Source organism: Bos mutus, chromosome 20, assembly GCF_027580195.1.
Source record: "Bos mutus isolate GX-2022 chromosome 20, NWIPB_WYAK_1.1, whole genome shotgun sequence".
NCBI classification, from domain to species: Eukaryota; Metazoa; Chordata; class Mammalia; order Artiodactyla; family Bovidae; genus Bos; species Bos mutus.
The window spans coordinates 28283403-28310370 of record NC_091636.1 but is presented as its reverse complement, the minus strand read 5'-3'; the positions used below and the strand labels follow the sequence as shown (position 1 = coordinate 28310370).

Below are 26968 nucleotides of genomic sequence, written 5' to 3'. Positions count from 1 at the left end.
TATGAAAACCCAGTTTTGATTAACATATTGGGAGAAAGCAGGAGAAGAGTGGGGAGGAGTTTTAAGAAAATAAAAAATCCTTTTATGCCAGACAAAAAGTTTAAAAGTCTGGTCAGACACTGTCAGAAGTCTAGGTTTATATCCATAACTGAAGTTTCCCATTTGCCTTTCTCTCCAGGAAAAAAAAAAAAAAGTAAAAGAGATTGAGTTCTTTTATCTAAAATTTCATTGCATGAGGAGCAAATAAACAAAAAAGTAAGCAACTTTTCATATGTCCCAGATGTGGGGAAAATCTATTCTTTACTCTTGCAAAATCAAAATAATACCCTTCACAGCATAAATGAAAGAAAAAATTAACTCTTCCAATTATACTATATCTTTGTGGAAGTGTAAACTGTACTTCTAAGACTATTTTTCATTCACTAACACATTAATATCTTTATTGTCATTTGAAAAAAAGGACACAACAAATAATATAAAATAACTTTTATTTACATAATTTACACCTACAGAATATAACTGCTTTCTTTAGAACAAGAAAATTTACAATGACAGATATTGCTTTTTGTCAAAGACTTCTTTAAGCAAGATAATATACATGGTGACCTATATTTCAAAAAACATGGTGGTAAGCAGTGGATATCATATTTTTATCTGTGCCTCAATCATTTACCAACAATTAGGCTTTTAAGTCATCATGTTGATCACTTGCTAAGATATAAGTGTTCAGGAGGAAAAGACAAGAAAAAAATAAAGACCTTTAATCATATCTCTTTGAAAATTTATAAAATACAAATTCTTCACATGATCTTTATATGAGTCAGATTAAACACAGGTGTGAACAAGTCTTTCCCCCTTGTAAGGTAAATTACACTGATTTTCTTTTTCTAAGAGTAGTTTTAAGGATATAACAGTAGGAGAATTTAGCTGACTTGATTCTCTAATGCAATGAATGCCCAAAGATAAAATTATCCTTTATACAGTAAGAAGTTACATCTTCCACAAAATTGACTCATTGTAGATGAACAAGAGACAGATGTTAACACATTTAAAGTTATATTAAACAAGGGATAAAATCATAGTTTAGCTATGACAACCTAACACCTAAACTAACATGAACTAAAGAAACTTTTTCAGAATGAGACTTTTAAAATGTATAAAAATGGCATTTAAAATAGCAATGTGATTTACGACCATGGTTTTTGTAACATATTAATCACATGAAATAAATAAATGCGTATCTATAGAGAATTTCCTTCTAAATCCTCCTTTATGACAAAAAAGTTTAAACTGTAAATTTCACTATAAGGCAATGAATAAGAAATGTTCTAATATCAATTGTTTTAATACATTAGGATTACTGTTATACTTGCCAAGCCAAATCCAGTTTTACTAGTGAACCTGAAAACTGGTCACCATTTTTTATAATTTTCAATTTACAAACATAATTAGACATTAGAATATCTTCCCAACTGAAATACTGATTTCATAATGCAATCAACAGTTTTCTTTGTTAGGCACAACTCATCATTTCGGGACAAATATCTCATAGGTAATGACATCAGCACCTTAAGATAGGAAAACTACTGTCTAATACAGGGGCCAACCCATCTATGCCCATCGTGTAAGTATTGCCTGTGGCTGTTTTCATACTGAAGTGGCAGAGTCGAGTAGTTACCACAGAAGGCATCTGGCCCACGGATTCGAAAATATTTTTGCAGAAAATGTTTCTGATTCCTGATCCAAGGCATTATCAACCCAGAGGGCTTTTCATATAAAAGAATAATTCTGTTTTTTCAGAAGTTTAATTTGAACCACAAAGATTTGCTTGGGTGGATAAAGGAATTACCTACGTAAATCACAAAATCTCAAAATTTAAACCCAACCCATAAATTCATATTGATGATAATCACTGACTTAATAAACGCTTATTGTGATCTTATTTTCTGTTTTTAACATCTCAATTATGCTCTGTCCATAAAGACCTACATACTTAGGTCCTTAAGGAGAATTTAATGGGGGAAAGAAAACAAGAAATTGTTTTTTAAAAAAGGAATGTGTGTATGTGAGCATATGTTTATGTAATGGAGACTGAGTTTTGTATGGAAATTTGCCTCATAAATAAGGTTAAGGTTTTTTTTTCCCATACAAATCCTGAGATTATCTAAGAAATAAGAAAAACAAAAAATTCACAGTACAAAGTCAATATACTGAACTATGAGAAAAAAATGTATTCAAACATATATACTATTCAAATACTTTAGTTATATCACTTTAAATATCTTTAAAATTAAAGCGGGAAAGGAGACAAACATAAATTTGTTAATGCCTTCTTTACCCATAATCTCAGGGGTAAAAAATTAAAACTGAATATTCTTTTAAATAAAAATTTAAAAATAAATAAGCTTTTTGATGTTTTATCTTTATAAATAGTAAGTTTAAATACTAGTTCTTCAATTAGGACTAATGTTACATCAATATGAATTAGAAAAATACACATTTTTCAGTCAAATAGATGATAATAGAAAAGTTTTTAACAGTTACCATACTAAACTGGAGTTTCACAATTTCCTTTCATATATTTAGAGGCAAATGAAAAGGCTTTCACCATACTAAAAAATAAAAATTAAAAAAAACACCCAAACCCCCCAAAATCCTAAAACAAAAACAAAAACCCTACGCAAACATAAAAAAACCTTCACAAAAGGTTCGCTAAACGTTAAATACAATCCACTTCCAAATACATCAGCACTGTGACTTACACAGACATTATCCACAACATTCGAGGATGTTCATGTGTGTTCAATACAGAAAGAGTCAAAATGTAAACAAGACCTGTTATTTCTGTCTGAGAAAGCAGTCTTAACTGGTTGATATTTCCAAAATGCTGAGCCAATCAGAATGACAAGGACCCCAGCAATGTTTTTCACTGATTATAAAAGCTTCAAATCAAGCTGAATAAATACTCAAAATCAACCTAAAGAAAAACTGCCAGTGATGCTTCTTTCTAAATACTGCTTTGTTGATATAACTGATTCTGGAAATCCTAGACTTAAAAAGAAAATAAAAAAGGAGATTTTCTATTCTGTTTCATCCACTTCAATAAAGATATCGTTAAAGAAATATTCAGAGACTGTGGTTGGCTCCTCTTCAGGCACCCGGTTTTGGCCACCTTTACATTCTCCTTTCGGTAAGGGACGATTATGAGAAACCTAAAAAGATAATAAAATTAAGTATGCAGTATAACATTTATATTGATAGTGGTAGTCTAAATTGATACCTGTTTGAAAAGCAATATAGCAATAAAGTACTCACTCACTCAGTCTCTCAGCAATGTATGACTCTTTGCGACCCCACGGACTGTAGCCCACCAGGCTCCATTGTCCATGAAATTTTCCAGGCAAGAATATTGGAGCGGGTTGCCATTTCCTACTCAGGGGATCTTTCTGACCCAGGAATAGAACCTGTGTCTCCCGCACTGGCAGGCAGATTCTTTATCACTATAAGAGCTTTAAATATGTTTATACCCACTGACCCAATAATTTAATTTCTGTGCTGTTATATTAAGGAAATAATCCTAAACATAGTAAGAGATAACCTTTGCAGCATTAGTTACAATAATAAAACCAACAAATATACAATACTAGACATAACTAGATTAACTGTAATGTACATGTTTATTACTTCAAATTTCTGTGAAAAAATTAATAACACAGAAAATATAACACTATTAAATCTAAATGAAAACATTTTAATGACCAAAATAGGACCCATGAAACAGAATGGTACATAAGGAAATATCACAAATCAAAGCAATTCTATCAAAAATTAGCATACTTATAAATCTAGAAAAATTAAGACGGCATGGTACTGGTACAGGAACAGACATGCATATCAGTGAAATAGACTAGAAATATCCCTAACACATATGGATGGAAATTTAGTCCTGATAAAAGTGTTATTTCAAAAAAAAATTGAGAAAAGGTGGATAATCCAATAAATAATACTGGACAACTGTATAACTGTCTCACAAAAAGGAAATCCGACCTATTATACTTCACCATTACAAGTTCTAGATGGATCAATAAACTTAAATGTAAAAACATTTTTAAAAATCGACCATAGGGGCTCCCTGGTGGCTCAGTGGTAGAGAATCCACCTGCCAGTGCAGGAGACCCAGGTTCAGTCCCTGGTCCAGTGAGACCTACATGCCGTGGGACAACTAAGCCTGTATGCCACAACCACCGAGCCCACGCACCACGACAACCAAAGCCCGTGCACTCCAAGCCCGTGCCCTGCAACAAGAGCTCAGCACAGTGAGAGGCCCACACAGCACAACTAGAGAGCAGCCCCCGCTCGCCGCAACCAGAGAAAGCCCTGTGCAGCAACAAAGGTGCAGCCTCGCCAAAACTACAATTGAGTTTTAAAACAATCTACTGTAAAATACCATAGGAAAATGGTTTATAATCTTAGGGTGGGGACAGAGTGTGAAGGAATGACATGAAAGCCAGAAATCATAGCAGATTGATAAATTCATGTACATAAAAATAAAAAATACCTGCATGGCACAAACCACCATATACAAAATCAAAAGATAAATGCCACAGAGGGACAAAAAACTGCAACCTATATCACAGATACATGTGTTCATTAAATCTATGAAGAAGATAAAAAATGAACAACATTAATAATATACTATTGTGAGGGGAAAGGCTCTCTCATACATTGCTGTTATGAACTGAAACTGATACAATCCCTATGGAGGATAATCAGGCAGTGTCTGTCAAAAGAAAAATCATTTCTTTAGACCAGCAATTCAATTTCTAGGAATTTAACCCAAAATGTGAAAAATGGTCTATTTATATATGAGTTGTTACTACACTGTTTGAAATAGCAAACAATTAGGAGTAACTTAAATGCCTGTGTGAGACCAGTATCGCTCTATGGTACCCCCAAACAATGCAATACTACAGAATCATTAAAAACAATGAGGGAAAAAAAATAAAAATAAAAAAAATAAAAACAATGAGGGCACTTATTCCTGAAAAAAAAAAAAGAAAATTTATGTCCACACAAAATGTTGCATGCAGAAGCTCACAGCTTTATTTATAATAACAAACTCTGAAAACCACTAGATGTCCTTTGGTGGGTAAATGGATAAAGAAAGCTGGCACATCCACACCAGGAAATACTATCCAGCAACAAAAAGGAATAAACTACTGATATGTAAAACCGTCTGGATGACTCACTACTGAAGAGACACTAGTCCCAAAGCCATGATTCCATTTATAAAACATTTTGGGGTGACACACTTTTTAAAAGAGAAATATACAATTATTTTACTTATTTATTTGGCTGCACCCAGTCTGAGTTATCAGAGAAGGCAATGGCACCCCACTCCAGTACTCTTGCCTGGAAAATCCCATGGACGGAGGAGGCTGGTAGGCTGCAGTCCATGGGGTTGCTAGGAGTCGGACACGACTGAGCAACTTCACTTTTACTTTTCACTTTTATGCACAGGAGAAGGAAATGGCAACCCACTCCAGTGTTCTTGCCTGGAGAATCCCAGGGACGGGGGAGCCTGGTGGGCTGCCGTCTATGGGGTCGCACAGAGTCGGACACAACTGAAGCGACTTAGCAGCAGTAGCAGTAGCAGCAGTCTGAGTTACGGCACACGGGATCTTCAGTTGCAGCACGTGAACTCTTAATTGTGCCACGTGGGATCTAGGTCCCTGACCAGGGATCGCACCAGGACCCCCAGCATTGGAAGCACAGAGTCTTAGCCACTGGACCACCAGGTAAGTCCCAAAAAGACACATTTACTGGAAACCAGGTTACCAGAAAATAAGGAGACAGTGGGGGTGGCAGGGAAGTGGGTGTGTCTATAAAAGGGCTGAACAAAAGATCCCTCTAGTGACAGAACTGTTCTGTATCTTGACTATCGTAATGTCAGTATAGCGGTTGTGATACTGGAGGAGAGTTTCATAAGATGTTACCACTGGGGAGAACTGAGTGAAGGATAGATGAGATCCCTCCATATGGTTGTTTATAACTCCATGATAATCTATAATTATCTCAAAATAAAAAGTTAATAATTCAATTTTTTTAAAGAGAGCAAAGGACTTCCCTGGTGGTCCAGTGGCTGGGACTCTGCTCCCAATGCAGGGGCCCAGGTCTGATCCCTGGTCAGGGAATTAGTTCCTACGTGCTACAACTAAGAGTTTGCATGCTACAACTAAAGATCCCGCGTGCTGCAACAAAGATCTGGTGCAGCCAAACAAATACATAAGTAAAAGTAAATATCTTTTGTTTTTAAAAAGAAAGAGCAATAGAGAGAAGGAAGCCTTTTATCTACTGTTTTGTAATGTCTCAAAGCCACACTGCTACACATGAAAAGCAAAGAAGAGGTGACATGCCATTATTTATGTAAAAGAAGAAGAAAAATGTTTATATTTGTGTATATTAAAAAGTCTCTGGAAAAGTAAACCAAAATCTGATAACACGACACACCTGCAGAAAGGAGGAACTACAAAGCTAAAGGACAGATGTGGGAAACATTTTACTATAAACTCTCTTTTGTAGGTTATGCATTTTAAAACATGTGGAATATGTTAGTCAAAAAAACAAAGCAGCAAGTTGAGGATGATATTTAGATTAAATCCTCGCCTCACACTATATACCAACGTCAATAACCATGAATAAAGTTTTAAAACTGATTATTCAAAATTTTATACCTGTGGAGAAAAACTTTTAGTCATAAAAGTAATTTAATAACTTACAAAGAAAAGAGTAATAGATTTAACTAAACATTTAAAAGTTAGGTGTAACAAAATTTTAAAAAGCAAATAAACTTGGAAAAAATACTTGTAGTAAAGAGCTAAAAGGTATGTGGCTTATTTACATGCATAAAGAACTCATACAAAAGAAAACTACTGGGATTCCAAAAGCTATAAATCAGCAAGCAAAAACAACACAGCAATTTAAAAAAAAGACAGAAACAGAATCTAGTAAATATAAGCGGGAAAAAAACCAACTCACTAATAACTGAAGAAATGCAAATTTTAGAAGTGAAATGACAGGAGTCCTGGTGGTCCAGGGGTTGAGAATCTGCCCGCCAGGGCAGGGGACGTGGGCTCAGTCCCTGGTCTGGGAAGATCCTAAGTGCCTTGGGGCAACTAAGCCCTGTGTCACAACTGCTGAGCCAACGCTCTGGAGCCTGGGCTGCACCACAGAGGGGCCCACACACGGCAACCACAGAGTAGCCCCTGCTGGCCTCCAAGAGAACGCCCTCACACTGCAGCAAAGACGCAGCAGAGCCAGAAATAAATACATACCTAATTTTCAGAAAATGAAATTACATTTCCACTCCTCCACCACTATATTAAATAAGAAAAACAAGTGTATTTTGAAAAGTAATATCTCAGGCTGGTAAAGACGGGACCAAACTGGCACGGTTACACTTGGTAATTACTATTCTCCAAAGGAATTTGGTGACAATAATAAAGACTCATAAAATTCTGGTCTCAGAATATAATTGTAGGAAATAACATAAAATACTTTAAAATGTTAAAAATGTTCTTTACAAAAATACTCTTTCCTTTGAGGCTCCATGCTATCCAATAATAGTCACCAGCCTTTTCTTTGTTGAGATAAGTCACCCCAATATTCTTCCAAAGTCTTTGATATAAGTTCCCAGATTTTTGTGCCCTAGTACTTACTATGACAGCTTTAGAATGCACAGAAATGAAACATGCAAGCAAATTCTAATTTTACCATTCCTTGAATTCCTGTAGGTGTCAGGACGTTTTTCCTAAAGGAAATAAAATGCAAGCACTGCTTTGTTTTGCTTCCACAAAAGGAGCAAAAAGGTCAGAAGGATCTTTGCAGTAAAGGACTGGCAATTAAGTGTTCATTTATGGTTAGTTCAACGGCTCTGTACTAAACTAGCTGTAACTTTCTAATTCAGCACCTTATCTTCTTCTAATAAGCAGGGTAGGAGAGCAAGGAGATGGACTGGAGTTGCCCTGCAATAATTTCTGACATCCAGATGAAGAAAGCAATTACCATGTCTTTCCTAGTTGAGCCTGATAACCAATCCATCCTATACAAATAAACAAAGAACAGTTATCACATACCTGAGTTGCTGAACCATCATTATTCGTAGGTTGAGTATTGTCAACAACACTTGGAGATGGAACATCAGAGGACTCTTGAGTTTTTTTCTGGCTTACACTAGGCAAATTAGATCTTTTCAAATTTTGTCTTGATACAGGTATAACAGGTTTTAGGCGTTTCTTACTATGAACTGTAGGTTCATCAGAGTCCAAGCTATTCTTTGAACATATTAAAGACAAAAATCCCAGGGGTCTTCTGCCAGGTCTAGAAATGCAAATGTAAAGATGTTCAAGAATATCCAGAAAGACACATTCTTTTTTTTTTCTTTTTAATAGTCACTAAATTTTTCATAGGCAGATTATTAAAGAAACTAAAAGCAGGAATGTATAAAAGTTTATAGGCCAACATCAATACCTGTATAATTAAACTTTTTCTCTTGGCCTGCTGCCCGGCCATTGGGATCTTAGTTCCTACACCAGGGATCAAACTCACGCTCCCTACGTTGGAAGCCTGGAGTCTTAACCACTGGATGCCAGGGAAGTCCCAGGAAGACACATTCTTGGTACCAGCTTCTTTCCACGAATGCTAAACTGGTACATGTGATAGCACAAGAGCGGCACAGATCTAAGCACTGACACCACTAGGCGTTGAACATCACTATGCCATGGCACATACTTGTGATGAACGTCAAGGCTTTCTCTAGAGTAGTACTTATCAAGCTTAAAAGTGCCCACAAATCACCTGGGGAGCTTATTAAAATGAGGATTCTGACTGAGTTGAAGAGGAATGGGGCCCGAGTTCTGTATTTCTACTGAGTTCTCAAATGATGTCCCTGCTGTTGGTCCCAGGACCACATTTTGAGTAGGAAGACTCCAGAGTAGGGGTCAGCAAGCTATGATCCACATGCCAAATGCAGTCCACCAACCGATTATATAAGTTCACTGGAACAGAGCATGCTTATTTGTTTATATATATATATATATGATTATATAATCACAAGGTAATATATAATGTTCTATAGAACCCTTGTTCTAAAACCCAAACTCCCATGACATTGCCTTCATTCTATTTTAAGTGAAGTCGCTCAGTTGTGTCCGACTCTTTGAGACCCCATGGACTGTAGCCCACCAGGCTCCTCAGTCCATGGAATTTTCCAGGCAAGAGTACTGGAGTGGGTTGCCATTTCCTTCTATTTTAAGCGCATTCCTAATTCCAGAAAAGATGTAGTTTATATAACAAAAAGAACAGGTTTGTTAAATATGCTTTTTCAAGTTATATCCGTCCTTCCTCCCACTTTCCTTTAGTGGAGACTGATACGTATCCTCCCCTCTTCGATTCACCAGCACCACACTGATGATTTGAATGCTGCTGCTAAGCCAATAGACGTCCATAACCCAGCAGACTGGCTTCTAGTACTAGGACATAATGTGGGAGAAGCTGGTTGGGGCTTAAATTCCACACTTACTCTTATAGGGAGAAGCCAAAGCTGACCTCTTTGGTATGCCATGAGAGAGAGAAAGAAATGCACACATTATCTGGGACTTCAATAAAACAACTTCCAGACTACTTCTGATGGAGAAGGCAATGGCACTCCACTCCAGTACTCTTGCCTGGAAAATCCCATGGATGGAGGAGCCTGGTGGGCTGCAGTCCATGGGGTCTCGAAAAGTCAGACATGACTGAGCAACTTCACTTTCACTTTTCACTTTCATGCATTTCATGCATGGAGAAGGAAATGGCAACCCACTCCAGTGTTCTTGCCTAGAGAATCCCAGGGACGGGGGAGCCTGGTGGGCTGCCGTCTATGGGGTCGCACAGAGTCGGACACGACTGAAGTGACTTAGCAGCAGCAGCAGCAGACTACTTCTGATGTCAGCCCTATGCCTCACACCATCTACATCTGCACTGGGAGCTACTGTGTGGTAGAATAAATAATTATCAAAATAATAACCATGAACAATCTGAAAAAGAAAGTGTGCAATCCTAAATTCTAAAGATTTTCTATCTATAAGTCAAAGTTTCAGTACTGAAAATCCATCATCATCATTTAGTTGCTAAGTCATGTCCAACTCTTGCAACCCCATGGACTGTGGCCTGCCAGGAGCCTCTGTCCATGGGATTCTCCAGGCAAGAATACTGGGGTGGGTTGCCATTTACATCTCCAGAGAATCTTCACAACCCACGAACCAAACCTGGGTCTCCTGCATCGCAGAAGATTCTTTACCGACTGAGCTACGAGGGACGCCCTGACCTTAAAGTTAAGCTCTTGTCATATGGAACGTCCTCTGAAAGTGTGTGGCATTAACTGTATTTCCTTTGATGACACCCATTCCCTTTATATTAATGACAGAGGGGTATGTTCACAAAACACCATCCTTAGTATTGGACTTAGTGTTTATACATGTTACACCTATTCCATATAGGTTTAATTTATCCACTGAGAGCAAAATGTGGAGAGAAAAGAAACATCAAAGACTTTCTCATGATACCTGGTTAGGGGGCGGTTTGAAGACGATGTGATGCTACCCATTTGTTCAGACTCAGAAGCAGTACAAGTTCTTTCTTCCTTATCAGACACCATTGTCTCATCCTGAGGTAACTGAGATGCATTCTGTTCTTGTGTATCTGTTATTTTATCAAGAGATCCAGATCTGATACTCTGAGAAGCTGGTTCAAGTTGCTCTTTCTGAGGTTCTGAAATTGTCTGTATGTTTCCTGAGGTAGGGAAGATATCCTGTCCCTTGTAAGACTCCCCTTCAAAAAAGAAAAAAATGGTAAGCACATATGCTGAAATTAATATTCAATTATTCTGCAATATCTGAAGAAGAAAACCCATGATTATTCTATCGTGAACCTACTTTGATAAGCTAAATTAAAAATTAGTCAAGTTACTTGGACTATTAGGAATTTTTTAATTTATCTTTCGCTGCACTGGGTCTTTGTTGCTGCATGCAGGCTTTCTCTAGTTGTGGCAAGCAGGGGCTACCATCTACTTGCAGCACACAGGTTTCTCACTGCAGTGGCCCCTCCACGCAGAGCACAAGCTCTAGGGCACTAGGGCTTAGCAGATGTCACATGCAAGCTCTAGAGTGCCTGGATTTCAGCAGTTGTGATGCAAGGCTTAGTTGCCCTTCAGCATGTGGGATCCTCCTAGACCAGGGATCGAACCTGTGTCCCCTGTACCAGCAGGCAGATTCCCAACCACTGGACCACCAGGGAAGTCCCAGGCATATTATAATAGGTCAAAGCTGTGGAACAGCTTCTACGTTCAGATATAAAATAGTTATATCAATATATCAATATTTTGACTTAGAAAAGCTTTCTACATAAATATTTCTTGAACTAGCAAAATGAAAAAGTATCACTTTCTAATCAAAGGGTAAAGCTAAGGTCAGAACGGCAGTCACCACAAAATCTACACACAATAAATGTTGGAGAGGGTGTGGAGAAAAGGGAAACCTCCTATACTGTTGGTAGGAATGTAAACTGGTACAGCCACTATGGAGAACAGTATGGAGGTTCCTTAAAAAACAAAATATAGAGATACCATATGATTCAGCAATCCCACTTCTGGACATATATCCAGAGAAAACTGTAGTTTGAAAAGATATGTGTACCCCAGTGTTCACTGCAGCATTAGCCAGGAAACGGAAGCAACCTAAATGTCCATCAATGGAGGAACGGACAAAGATATGGTGCCTATATTCAATGGAATATTACTCTGCCATTAAAAGGAATGAAATAATGCCACTTGACACAAAATGGATGGACCTAGGGATGTCATACTGAGTGAAGTCAGTCAGACACAGAAAGACAAATATCACGTGGTATCACTTATACGTGCAATCTACAAATGCACCTATTTACAAAACAGAAGTAAAAGTCACAGGTATAGAAAACAAACCTATGCTTACCAAGGAGGAATGGGGGGTGGGATAAATTGGGAGACTTGGACTGACACATACATACTACTATACATAAAACTAGATAACTAATAATAACCTACTGTACAGCATAGGGAACACTACTCAATACTCTGTCATGACCTATATGGGAATAAAATCTAAAAGTGGATATATGTATACGCATAACAGATTCACTGTGCTGTATAACAGAAAGTAACACAACACTGTAAATCAACTGTACTTCAATAAAAATTAAACACAAAAAAGGGTAAAGCTAACTAAGGACCTATAAAAACCCCCTTATACACAGCTTCCTAATTCCTTAAATGTAACTGTTGAGCTTTTACAGGAAATCCTGGAGTTCTATGGTTTTTTACTAAGTATAGGATGAAAGTAGCTTTTTAGGGCTATCAAAGTGCTAAACCTAAGATCTCAGAAGGGACCAAAAAGAAAACAAAACAAAACAAAACACCCTCTAACAATAAAGGCTTGACTCTTAGAGAAAAATGAGCAAGACTCATCTTCTATCCCAAATTTAAAAAATAGTTATGAGGGGTACTAAGCAAAATGCAATCACTTCACTCACCTGCTTCCTCCAAAACATCTGTTAATTCCTTTGAACACACCTGTTTCAAAGAAATTTACAAAAAAATATTACAGTTGTCAAAATTGATTTTATTTCCTTCCTTTAAAAAAAAAATTTCAACTTTTTTTTTTTTTTTTTTTTGGCTGCACTGCAAGGCATGTAGAACTTTCTGGACCAGGGAATGAACCATCACCTCCCGCAGCACAAGTGCAGAGTCTTAACCCCTAAACTACCAGGAAGTCCTCCTTCTTTCTTTCTTAAGTAAAGAAATTGGTGATCTCCTACAAAGCACTAGGATCAGACATGTTTCACAGGATTTCTATCAAACATTATGAAAACACTGTGATAGATGCTTCTATCAAACACTGCAGCTACTATTTAAATTATTCTGTAGCGTGACAGAAGAGGAAAAGCTTCCAAATGCCTTTTACAAATCAAGTGTAATATTGATCCAACTAAGCAGTTTTACATCAGTGCAAAAACATCAAATGAAGTATTACCAGCATAATTTAGCAGCACATCAAAAGACTAAAACATCATAATCAAACAGAGTTTGAGAATTCCCTGGCAGCCCGTTAGGACTTCACATTTTCACTGCCTAGGGCATGGGTTCAATCCCTGGTTGGGGGACCAACATCGCATAATCTGTTTGGCACAGCCAAGAAGTTTATTTCAGGAATGTAAAGATGACTCAGTATTTTAAAACATTAATACAAATCAACTGATCTGAAGAGAGAAATAGTCTCATCTCTCTATTTGCAGGAGAAGTATGAAATAGTATTCATTCTTGGGGGAAAAAAAAAACAAACTAAAATTGAATAGACAGGTATTTTGTTAACAATATAAAATATTAACTACTGCAGTCCAAAAGCCGGCATCCCATTTCATAAACACTGGACATATTCCCATTGAAGTCAGGAGTAAGAAAAAGATGTCCAATATCAGGGCTGTTTTCTGACTTTTTTAAAGTTATATCAGCCAATATAATTAGAAAAAGAGAAAGAAATTCAAGGTGTAAAAAGAAGAAAAGAATTAAAATTATATTTGCAGATGATATAACTGTTTACTTAGAAAACTCTTAAGAACCAACTGAAAAAATATTACACACAATGAGGGAAATTCTGTAAAGCATTCTAAATTAAAAGAACTTAATGATAATACTAACAACAACAAAAAAAAGATAAAATTCTTAGATACACCCCAGTAAGAAATAAACCAGATTTATATGAAGAAGAACTTAAAACAGCATTAAGAGACAGACACAAAAGAAGTCTTAAAGAAATGGAAAGATACACTGTTTCTGGATAGTACATTCAGCATCACATTTATGATGTCAGTTTTCTCTGTGTTAATCTGTCACGGTAACACGATCCTAACACAAGTACCAACAGGGATTTTTTTTTAAGCTCCAGATAAGCACATGCTAAAATTAATATAAACTTTAAAACATAATAAGCAACTAGGGAGATCTTGGAAAAAGAATAAAATTGTACTGGGGGTCAGGGAGGAGAACAGACTGTCCCTTTAAGATATTAAAGCACTTAAAAGGTACAATGATTTTAAAACAGTGTGAAACTGGCCCCAGAACAAACAGGTAAATCAATGTAGAAGAAAGGGAAATTTGGGAATATATCCAAATATTTATGGGAATTTTATTTAATTTTTAATGTTTTTTTTCCTCCAAAACTACACTTTTATTTTCTGGTCTCGCAGTACAGCATACAGGATCTAATTTCCCCAACCAGGTACTGAACCTATGCCCCCTGCAATGGAAGCATGGAGTTTTAACCACCAGACCATCAGGGAAGTCCCCAAAAGTGGAATTTTAAATCGGTGGAGAAAAGATGAACTCTTCAATAAATGATGCTCGGACAAACAGATACGTATCTGGGGAAAATTAAGTTGGTTCCACTGTTCTTAAAACCAAAATAAATTCTAAACAAATCAATGATATTAATCAGAAGAATTTATATTAATTTCAAGGTAGACTTTCAGTATATAACGTAATCTCCACAGGCACACATAAAAAGACTAATTAAAAGAAAAAAATTTTTTTGAGCTTGTGGGATTTCAGTTCCCCTACCAGGGATTGAACCTGGGTCCTAGCAGTGAGAGCGCCAAGTTTTAACCATTGGATCATCAGGGAATAGCCCAAAAGGCTAATAAATTTGATTATAGAAAAATAAAAATCATTTGTATATCTAAGTGTAATGTATATACATTCTAGAATTTGAAATTATAACTTCGACTTTTCAGAAAATAAAACTCTCAAATAGGCCCAACAGACACTACACTATACATCCTTTTTTTTAAGATTTAGTCACTCCAAAGTACAGCTATCATTTTTTAACATGTGTGCTATGGTCAGTCATTCTGACTCTCTGCGACTACACAGACTATAACCTGCCAGGCTCCTCTCTGCTCATGGAATTTTCCAGGCAAGAATACTAGAATGGGTTGCCATTTCCTTCTCCAGGGGATCTTGCCAACCCAGGAACAGAACCCAAGTCTCTCATGTCTCCTGCATTGGCAGGCAGGTTCTTTACCACTGAGCCACCCAGGAAGCCTGTCATTTGTTAAATGGAATATTATAAACTGGTGGCATAATTTTGCATATAATGATATACTATGGTCTTTTTTCCATGTCATTAAATATACTTTTAAAACAAAATGAAACAATGTCTGCATAGAATGCTGACAAAATGTTGAAACTGGGTGACAGATACATAGGGATACAAAGGCTAAGCACTGAAGAATTGATGCCTCCGACCTGTTGGTGCCGGCGAAGACTCTTGAGAGTCCCTTGGACTGCAAGGAGATCAAACCAGTCAATCCCAAAGAAAATCAACTCTGAACATTCATTGGAAGGACTGATGCTGAAGCTGGAGCTCCAATACTCTGGCCACCTAATGTGAACAGCCGACTCACTGTAAAAGACCCTGATGCTGGGAAAGACTGAAGGCAAAAGGAGAAGGGGACGACAGAGGATGAGATGGTTGGATGGCATCACCGACTCAATGGACATGAGTCTGAGCAAACTCTGGGAGACAGTGAAGGACAGGGAAGCCTGGTGTCCTGCAGTCCACAGGGTTGCAAAGAGCAGGACACGACTTAGCAACTGGACAACAACTACCTTTTTAAAAATTTCAAGACTGTCACATTAAAAAGTTAAGCAAAATAGTCTCCAGAAGAAAATCACAAAAAGTAGAATTAAAAGACAACAACCTGAAGGAACTTCCCTGGTGGTCCAGTGGTTAAGAATCTGCCTTCCAGTGCAAGGGCTGAGGATTCGATCCCTGGTCAGGGAACTAGATACCACAGGGACACTCACGTGCAGGGCAACTCAGCCCGCACACCACAACTAGAGAAGCCCTACGCAAGCTGCAATTAGAAAAAGCCCCCTCACTGCAACGAAGACCCAGCGCAGCCAAAAAAAAAAGACAGCAACCTAAGAAAAAAAAATTTGCAACTCATACACAAATATTCAAAATAGACAGTTCCTCTAAATCTATAAGATAAAGATCAACAAACCAAATTAAAAAAAGGGTAAAGAATACAGTCATGTCACAGGAAAGGAAATAAAACTGGATCTTAAGCATATGAAGTGAAGTGAAAGTCGCTCAGTTGTGTCCAACTCTTTGCGACCTCATGGACTATACAGTCCATGGAGTTCTCCAGGCCAGAATACTGGAGTGGGTAGCCTTTCCCTTCTCCAGGGGATCTTTCCAACACAGGGATCGAACCCAGGTCTGCATTGCAGGCAAATTTTTTACGAGCTGAGCCACAAGGGAAGCCCTAAGTATATGAAAAGATGTTCAACTTTACACGTACTAAGAGAAATTAAAAATTATTCTGGAATACCATTTTTTAAACTATTAGATATAGAAGACTATACCACTTCTGTTCTCTGCTATAATCTAAGGACTACTGGTCTTCAACCATTCTTTTGAGAATATAGATTCTAATCTTTCCATACTGTAGTACCTTATGATGAGTACCAGAAACAAAAACAGAGAGGATGCTTAACAAACCTACAACACAGAGGCCGGTAACTGAATCTGCACAGTACTGTCAGGCATCCCTGAGGTTTACGACTGAGCTCAAGAAGTCTGTATTTTGCAAGGAAACATTTCAAAAAGAAAAGAGAGCAAAAGAAATGCCCTGGAACATGAAGAAATATGGTGTACTCAAGAAACTGAAAAATGGCCAAAGTAAGGCAGAGACCAGCACAAGATGAGATTAGACACAGAAAACAACCAAATAAACAAACAGGGCCTTAGAGGTTTGGTTTTATTCCTAAGAGCAATGGGAAGCTTTAAACATTATGATAATGGTAGTGATGATATTCCCAGGTGGCCCTAGTAGTAAAGAATCCGCCTGCCAATTCAGGAATTCAAGAGTCGTGGGTTTTATCCCTGGGATGGGAAGATACCCTTGAGAAGGAAATGGAAACTCACTACAGTATACTTGCCTAGAAAATCCCATGGACACAGAAGCCTGGCAGACTACAGTCCAAGGGGTTGCAAAGAGTTGGACATGACTGAGCGTGCACGCGCACACACACACACACGTAGGATCACTATTACCATCTTACACAATAGGGAACTCATTCAGTATCGTTCCTAAGATCCCACAGCTTTTAACTGGTACAGCCAAAATCCACATCTGTATGATGCTTTCAGTCTTATCTTTAGCCAATGACAATGAACTGGGAATGGGTTTCCTGAGTAACATCTATCAATTTCCACCTAGAACTAGTAGAAAGTAAAAGTCCAAAACCAGTTTTATCTGGATTATTTATGGTAGAAACTATTAGAACTATGTTTATATAAAGAGTCTAAATGAAGAACAGAAATAGGTCCACTGATATGGCCATCTTACTTGTTTAATGATTTCCTCTTACCTCAGAGGTATATTTTTGACAATCATCTATTGAAGTGAGTGAAGTTTTTTTGGCAGGAGGCACATGGTCACTTTCATCAAGGCTACAATGATATCTCTTCCTAGATACAAGATCCAAATTAGCAGCAGAGTTTTCTGAACCATCTCTTTCAGAATTAGATAAACACACGTCATCTTGACCAACTGAAGTTACTGGAAAACTGATACTGCATAGAAAATACACACACAGTAAATTAATTACTTAATGATGTTAAAGGCTGAGCTACTCTCAAGAAAACTACCAAAGAAACTTCTAAATAACTAATATATACATGGCCACGATCACAAAAATGTTAGTTTTCAGCTCCATTCATACTTAAGATCTCACAACTTAAATTCCATAATACTGAATTAAATCTGAGGCATCAAAATGTTTTGTCAGTAAAGTTAAATTTTAGTCTAAAGTATTTCTTCCTAATATGAAAGGCTTCAATTTCAGATGTTACTTGATAGACAATTAAGCATCTTAACCAATGACTATTAAAATACAACTTAAGAATTTTACAGCAAAGAAAATGAGTATCTCAAATATTTTAAAGTACATCCTCTTTGTACTATTTTTGTAAATTTCTGTGAATGTATATTTATTTCAGAATTTAAAATATATGTAAATGTATACAATGTAGCCACATCTTTAACAGATGATATTTTATGATCCACATTGCTAATTTTTTTTAGCTTTCAAAATACTTAAAATACCAACAAAGTTTCACACAAAGTATTATACGTTTAAATGGCAACTTTATCATATAAAATCAGTAATTTTTCTCTAACTTATCACATAATTACTAAATAAGATCTCCATGACAATTACAAATAAGGTTGGTGAATGGCTTATTCAATCAATACTATTCAATTCATAAAGCATCCCTTCCTCCTAGCAAAAACAGGTCAGATGATTCATTACCTCGTGTCTTCTCTTTCTTTTGTATTCGCTGATTTGACCAATATGGGCGCCGGCAGTAAAGGATTTGGCATTAACTGCACAGTGCTATCAGCATATTCTTCTACTGCATGAGTTGGGATTTCCACCAGAGTTAAAATGAAAGCTTGTTCATCCTCACCATCCTGATGTACATTAACTAGATTGACTATCAAAGTTTCAAAGTTAGAAATGAAAAGCTGAACCGTGAAGTGACAGAAAATCACTAATTTATTTCATTTCTGAAAAGTCTCATGACAATTTATCCCAAAGGATAAAAAAACTAAATTACACCCCTCAAGAAATAAGTAAATAAAGAGTAATTTCGTAAAGGATAAAGATGATTCTCTATTGAGAAGATTTACAATTCCTTTTTAATAAGAATTATAATTCTGAATAACAAAGCTTATATACAAAATATTTCAAGTGTCTTTTAAAAAAAAATTTAAGGCCATCATAGACCAATAAAACTGCTTTTTTTTTTTCTATAGTCAAATGGGGAGTAAGTAAAAAACATACTATTAAGTTCTACAATACCACTGAAGCAGATTATCATACCTGTTAGGTCTTGAAGATCGTTTACATTCTCTTGCTGGACTTCTGGAATACCAGTTGGTATACACTGCCATAAAAAATTAAATAAAAGAGTAAGGTTAACCAAATCTAAGTTTTAAAAAGATTTCCTGACAATGTGAACAGCTACTGTTTCAAAACTCAACAACTTAGCTAACCTAAGCAGAGAATTTTTCAGGTGTTTTGAAACTTTCAGATGTACCAATAAAATGTTGATTAATTTAAATAAATACACATATATACACAAAGGAATTATAAATAAATTGTTAAGTATGTGTAGAATATGAAACGATTTTTGAAGTAATAGAAAAGGGAGACACAAACCGCTCAACCTTCTCTCTATCCCCATCTCAGCAGCTACCGCACCACTAGGAGGTGACATGTATATAGAAGCAAACTGGTCTCTGCCTCCAGCATGGCTCCATCCAATCTGTTTTCCACAAAACTGTAAACACCGTTTTCTCTAAAATACAATTCCAATTATAATTCTCCACTGCTTAAGATCTTAAAACTTTCATTTTGCAACCAACAATGTCAGTTAATTGATTCAGGCAAGAATCATCAATGCAAACTAAATTACTAAATGGAAAAGGTGCTATTTTAACAGAGAAATCTGGTGGGTACCATTCTACCCCAGAGATCAGTTAGTATCACCAATAAGGGGATAAACTGACATTATGTGTCCCCTGATATGATCAGTTCAGTTCAGTCGCCCAGTCGTGTCCGACTCTTAGAAACCCCATGGACTGCAACACAAGAGTAAAACATCACCTCTATAGTAACTCTTGCCAAAAGACACATAACTTGAGTCTATAATGAGGAAGCAATAAAAGAAATCCAGGTTGCACACTAGCTTGGACTCTTCTAAAACGTCAAGTACACAAAAGAGGAAAAAGAGTAGGAGGACAACTCTAGATTATAAGAGTAAAAAGAAACGACAGCTAAATGCAACGTAAAAGGCTTGACTGGAACTGAGTGTGATAATAGTACTATCATTTCTCTGTAAGGAAACGTCCCTGGTCTTATAGAAACTGTGGAGTATTTGTGGGTGAAGGCTCATGTCTATAGCTTGCTTTCAAATGGTTTAGTTTTTTTTAAAGTATCTACCAAGATGGACAGCAACCCACAGAGAAAGTAATGTTTACAGCCAGGAATGCATGCAAATGAGGCAAAATGTTAACAGATTTCTATGTCAGATTCTGGCAACTGTTCTCTAAACTTGAAATTATTTCCAAATAAAAAGTAAAAATTAAAAAAATTGGGCAGTAGGGGAAAATTCAGTAACTTTGGATATAACCCAAACTCCTTAGCAAGCCATAAAAACTCCTTTTATGATATGTCCCCAGGCTGCCTAACTTCATCTCTAAGCACTTTTTTCATTTATATTCCACTCAAAACTATTTATATAGTCCCAGAGCATGTCATGCTGTTTCACACTTGTTCTTCGTCCACGTTCCTCTCCCTTCACCGGGCTAATTCATACTTGTTCTTCCAGATTAAGGATTTGCTCAGAGCTGGATGCACATTAGAATAACTACAGGAACTTGAAGCAAGAATTCTCTCTGTATAAAACACTTCCTTTTTTAAAACTTGTACACAAAGCTAGCCATTGGTTATTTTATCTCTATGTTCCAGAGACTAAAAACACACTCAATAAAAATTCTACCACATACATTCTCAGAAAAGGAAAATTATAGGGAAAGAAGAAAAGATTAGTCGCTGTCAGAAGCTGGGGGTGGAGAGGAGGAGTGACTAAAAAAGGACACTGGAAAATTTTGAAAGTGATGGAATTGTTTATATATCAGTTATATAATGATATATGTTTTTTATGTATCAGTTATATAATGATATATGTTTATCAAAATTTGTTAAATTATACTCTAAAAAGGGTGAAATTTATTGTGCGTAAATTAGAACTAGCTAGCCACTCCCTGTTATATTTTACATCCTTTTACCTTTGGCACATTTAGTGTAAGCACAGGGTCTCCATTAAAGTCCTTTCCCAGAGGCTCTTCAACAGAACTCTCACCAAGACCCATGCCCAAACCACATGTATGGGGCCCTGACTCAGAATAAACAGCTGGAGCAACTGATGATATCAGAACTTCTTCAGATCTCCGTTCTTGATCTTCACCTCTGAAAGACAGGTTAGTATATATCTGAAATCAAGGACACAGCCACAGAATAATATTTAGAGCTGGTATGTCAAGGTTCATCTCATTTAATGGTTTTCCAACTTTTAAGACATACTAAATGCAGTGAAAGAAATCAAAGAGGACACTAATAGATGGAGAAATATACCATGTTCATGGATCAGAAGAATCAATATAATGAAAATGATTATACTACCCCAAAGCAATCTATAGATTCAATGCAATCCCTATCAAGCTACCAACGGTATTTTTCACAGAGCTAGAACAAACAATTTCACAATTTGTATGGAAATAAAAAAAACCTCGAATAGCCAAAGCAATCTTGAGAAAGAAGAATGGAACGGGAGGAATCAAACTGCCTGACTTCAGGCTCTACTACAAAGCCACAGTCATCAAGACAGTATGGTACTGGCACAAAGACAGAAATACAGATCAATGGAACAAAATAGAAAGCCAAGAGATAAATCCAGGCACATATGGACACCTTATCTTTGACAAAGGAGGCAAGAATATACAATGGATTAAAGACAATCTCTTTAACAAGTGGTGCTGAGAAAACTGGTCAACCACTTGAAAAAGAATGAAACTAGAACACTTTCTAACACCATACACAAAAATAAACTCAAAATGGATTAAAGATCTAAACGTAAGACCAGAAACTATAAAACTCCTAGAGAACATAGGCAAAACACTCTCCGACATACATCACAGCAGGATCCTCTATGACCCACCTCCCAGAATACTGGAAATAAAAGCAAAAATAAACAAATGGGACCTAATTAAAATTAAAAGCTTCTACACAACAAAGGAAACTATAAGCAAGGTGAAAAGACAGCCTACAAAATGGGAGAAAATAATAGCAAATGAAGTAACTGACAAACAACTAATCTCAAAAATATACAAGCAACTCCTGCAGCTCAATTCCAGAAAAATAAACGACCCAATCAAAAATGGGCCAAAGAACTAGACATTTCTCCAAAGAAGACATACAGATGGCTAAAAAACACGTGAAAAGATGCTCAACATCACTCATTATCAGAGAAATACAAATCAAAACTACAATGAGGTACCATTTTACGCCAGTCAGAATGGCTGTGATCCAAAAGTCTACAAGCAATAAATCTTACACTGTTGGTGGGAATGCAAACTAGTACAGCCACTACGGAGAACAGTGTGGAGATTCCTTAAAAAACTGGAAATAGAACTGCCTTATGACCTAGCAATCCCATTGCTGGGCATACACACCGAGGAAACCAGAACTGAAAGAGACAGGAGTACCCCAATGTTCCTTGCAGCACTGTTTACAATAGCCAGGACATGGAAGCAACCTAGATGCCCATCAGCAGACAAACGGATAAGAAAGCTGTGGTACATATACACAATGGAGTATTACTCAGCCATTAAAAAGAATTCATTTGAATCAGTTCTAATGAGGTGGATGAAACTGGAGCCTATTATACAGAGTGAAGTAAGCCAGAAAGAAAAACACCAATACAGTATACTAACGCATATATCTGGAATTTAGAAAGATGGTAATGATAACCCTGTATGCGAGACAGCAAAAGAGACACAGATGTATAGACAGTCTTTTGGACTCTGTGGGAGAGGGCGAGGGTGGGATGATTTGGGAGAACGGCACTGAAATATGTATAATATCATATATGAAACGAATTGCCAGTCCAGGTTCGATGCAGGATACGGGATGCTTGGGGCTGGTGCACTGGGACGACCCAGAGGGATGGAATAGGGAACACGGGTACACCTGTGGCAGATTCATGTTGATGTATGGCAAAACCAATACAATATTGTAAAGTAATTAGCCTCCAATTAAAAAAAAAAAAAAGACATACTAAATGCAATAGAACAAATTTTCACAGCTACTGCTTATGGTCAAAGTTGACCCAGAATATGAAGCAAATCCCAGAACATCTTTCCTCTCTTACCTTTCAGTTAGGTGTGTTTCTTGTGAAATACTGGTCTCTTCAATACCATGTACAGATGCCACCTTGCTCTGCTCTGTACTCTCTGTTGCTGTAACTGACCCAAGGTTTTCATCTTCTAATGCTGTTTCTTGAGAAGCATTTTTCTCAGTTTCTTAAATAAAAAACACATTTAAAACATAGACTTTATAAAATAGTAAAGTCAAAATTAGAAATATATTCTTTTTTCAAAGATTACCATACAGTGGCTCTTCCAAACTTCTCTTAATCCAAAAAGCAAGCTTTTTCATGTGGCAGAAAGGTGGTCTGGGCCAGTTACACTTTTTATCGTAAATGAGATAATTAATGAATCTGCATTGCACCTATTTCACTCCTGGCAGCCACAACAATTATTAGCTCAGTTCAGTCACTCAGTCATGTCTGACTCTTTGAGACCCCATGGACTGTAGCACACCAGGCTTCCCTGTCCATCACCAACAACTATATTTCTACTTTATTATAACAGCAGTATAATCAGAAACACACATACAAAGAGGTTTAGAGGTGGGTACTCATGAAGTCTGGCTGTCCACCCTAGGGGAAGTGTTGGGGAGAGAGCTGATCTATAAAGAATAATGTCACAAACAGGAAGACAATGATGTCACTATAAAGAGGTAACTGGACCCTGCACACTGGATCTTCTGGGTACTGCTCAAGCCAAAGAAATGAATTTACTAACTGAATCACAGGCACTGCTGGCTCAAAAGAAATATCAGAAACCAGGAACGCCCAAACAGGGGGAAAATGATGCTAAATATTCAGATCCTCTACATATGGAGAGGACTGAATACAATCTAGGCAGCCTACCACTGCTTTTCCTGCTCCCACTAGTACCCTAAGGGGTTGAGACCTTGACAAGAAGGGCAGATGCAAAAGGAAGTGGGACTAGGGTTCAACATGTAAGTCACAATATAGTGAGGCCATTGAAAAAACTGAATAAATTAAATTGAAAAAATGGAACAAGAGCACTATGCAATCATATGGAAAGATGTTTTTTCACTATTTAAAATTTAAATAATTAAAAATTTAAATTTAAATATTTTTTTCAATCTTTAAAAATGGAACGCACTAACATAAAGAACTCAATAATGAAAACCAACTCAATTCTAAAATGAGCATGGATCTTGAGAGACGTTTTTCTAAAGAAGATATGCAAATAAGCACATAAAAAGATACTCAACATCATTAGTTAAAAGGGAAATAAAATGCAAATCAAAACCACCAAGATAGGACTTCACACCCACTAAGATAGCTATACTCAAAGAGACAAATACTAACAAAGGTTTGGGTGGATACAAAGAAATTGATACCCTCACTGAATGTTGGCGGAAATATAAAATGGTGTAGCTGTATTTGAAAGTTTGGCAGTATCTCAAAAGATTACCCAACAATTCCACTTGTAGGCATAAACCCAAGAGAAATAAAAGCACAAGCCCACACAAACACATAAATGAATGTTCTTAGCAGCATTATTTATAAAATCCAAAAGGTGAATATACTAACCACTGAACTGTACTTTTTTTTTTGGCAGGGGGTCGGGGGGTACACGCAGCGCAGCTTGTGGGATTTTAATTCCCTAACCAGGGATTGAACCCATGCAGTGGAAGCATGCAGTCCTAACCACTGGACTGCCAGGGGATTCCCAAATTGTATACTTTAAATGGTGAATTCTATGGTATATGAGTTATCTCAACAAAACCACCACCTTCAAGAAATGCTGGACAGTAGATACAATATGCATATATTTTTGTTCTTGCTGAAAGGAATATACATGTGTGTACATATATGTGTGTATGTGTGTATATACATACACCCTTATTTAGATCCTCATGTGGATAAAACATTCCTGCTGCTAAGCTGCTAAGTCACTTCAGTTGTGTCCGACTCTGTGCGACCCCATAGACATCAGCCCACCAGGCTCCCCTGTCCCTGGGATTCTCCAGGCAAGAACAATGGAGTGGGTTGCCATTTCCTTCTCCAACGCATGAAAGTGAAAAGTGAAAGTGAAGTCGCTCGGTCGTGTCCAACTCTTAGCGACTCCATGGACTGCAGCCCACCAGGCTCCTCCATCTATTGGATTTTCCAGGCAAGAGTACTGGAGTGGGGTGCCATTGCCTTCTCGAAAACATTCCTGGAAGTCCATAATAAAAACTGATACTGGAAATGGGATTAGGGGACTGGGAAACCAAGAAAGGAGGGAGTTTAAAAAATTTTTCCCTTTTGGGTACCGTCTTGTTTTCTGCCACGTGCATGTATGCCTAAGAGATGTATGCTTGAGTACTGACATATAAACAGACACAGAGAAATATATATATATATACACACATACATATATATATATACACAAAGAGAAAATTCGATCAAGTAAATATAGTGAAAGGGTAATAACTACCGAAACTAGTTGGTGGATTTATGGGTATTTTATAGCTCATTCTACTTTCTGTATGTTTTAACTTTTTAATAGTCAGGTTAAAATAATTGCAACAACTGAATATCCCATTTGAAATGACAATAAAATTTCTTGTGACAAAGTAATTTTGTAACTTTTAACGGAACAATAAAGTTTACCTCTTTGAATTTCCACTTCTTCTCCTTTAGTTACAAACAAACTAGGAACTTTCTGATGAGCACCAAATCTCTTGGTCCCTAAAATCTTCTTAAGATTTGGCTTGGGCTTGGCAAATCTACTTCTCTTTCTCAAATTATTGGTCACTTCAGAAGTTGTAGTCCTAGAAACAGGTGAGAAGAGAAACTGATCGACTGTGGAAAAAGTCTCTCTCTCACATTGATTCCCTCTATCCAGCACTGGTACAGTTAAATGCCATCTTCTCAGGAGCTACATCATCTAGGGTGTTTATATCTTAATGCTAAAATTATTACATGGTAGAAATATCTAAAAGCTTTGAGAAAAGAAGAGAATCTGGACCAGGTCTGTAAAACGGGAACTATATTTACATAGGACGGTTTCTTTAAAGCTTAACACATGCACTGTGGTTAATTTTAATATGTAAACCATTAAACTAAAATCAAAATCAGCTAATCCTTACTTTTAAAGGGTGAAAAACTAGCACTGCCCACTTTACATTTAATTAATTATTACTCAAAGGTATTAGCCAAGCTGATGGTTGGTTTATATATATTTATAAATTGAACACTACAATTTATTTTGTAAAGCTCAAAAAACAGTAACAGTTTAATAAAGCAAAATAAACCTGGATGATATAGTATTTTCCTTTACTTCTTCTGTCAAACCAATTTCTTCTTTAGTGTTCTGTTTATCCATATCCAATACAATCTTGTTTTCTTCTACTGATGGAGATGTACTATGGACAGATGAAGAAGGTTCCTGACATTCATGAACAGTTTTGAGATTTACATTATCTGGGCTAAAAGGAATATGGCTTTGATCGATTGAATGAGCATCAGGAAGTATACATATTCCTATTGCAGAAAAAAACAGAAAATTAAAATTGACACAAATAGATGTCCAAATAAATCCTTCAACATGCAGCAACTGCCAATTTTTTTTTTTTTTTAATTTTTTTTTTTGCAGGGGAGTGCGGCCACCACCACACTGCACAACATGTTGGATCTTAGTTCCCTAACCAGGGACTAAATCCGTATCCCCTGCAGTGGAAGCACAGTTTTAATCACTGGACCACCAAGGAAGTCCCTAATATTTTTTTTTTGAGTAAACAATGTGTTAAAGATTTATTAAATTCATTAAGGATAGGACTGAAGGAATGATAAAATGGGTAAAACACATTTGAGAAACTAAATATCTGTATTATTTT

General features: G+C 36.8%; 1 protein-coding gene across 3 annotated transcripts in view; it reads right to left on the bottom strand.

The window, feature by feature from the left end:
* Nucleotides 1–471: 471 nt before the first annotated feature.
* The window catches only part of BDP1 (BDP1 general transcription factor IIIB subunit), an 85241-nt gene continuing 58744 nt past the window's right edge, over nucleotides 472–26968 (bottom strand). For 2 of the 3 annotated variants that reach the window (XM_070357575.1, XM_070357573.1), the window contains exons 29-39: nucleotides 26387–26615; nucleotides 25743–25903; nucleotides 23139–23289; nucleotides 20998–21178; nucleotides 19028–19091; nucleotides 18455–18638; nucleotides 17510–17714; nucleotides 12607–12646; nucleotides 10605–10869; nucleotides 8136–8379; nucleotides 472–3212 (exon numbers count right to left, since the gene is read on the bottom strand). In XM_070357575.1, the coding sequence (XP_070213676.1) occupies nucleotides 3081–3212; nucleotides 8136–8379; nucleotides 10605–10869; nucleotides 12607–12646; nucleotides 17510–17714; nucleotides 18455–18638; nucleotides 19028–19091; nucleotides 20998–21178; nucleotides 23139–23289; nucleotides 25743–25903; nucleotides 26387–26615 (1856 nt within the window). In that variant the 3' untranslated portion in view covers nucleotides 472–3080. Of the gene's footprint in view, nucleotides 3213–7718; nucleotides 7811–8135; nucleotides 8380–10604; nucleotides 10870–12606; nucleotides 12647–17509; nucleotides 17715–18454; nucleotides 18639–19027; nucleotides 19092–20997; nucleotides 21179–23138; nucleotides 23290–25742; nucleotides 25904–26386; nucleotides 26616–26968 lie in introns of all 3 variants that reach the window. The other variant, XM_070357574.1, reaches the window with a different exon arrangement.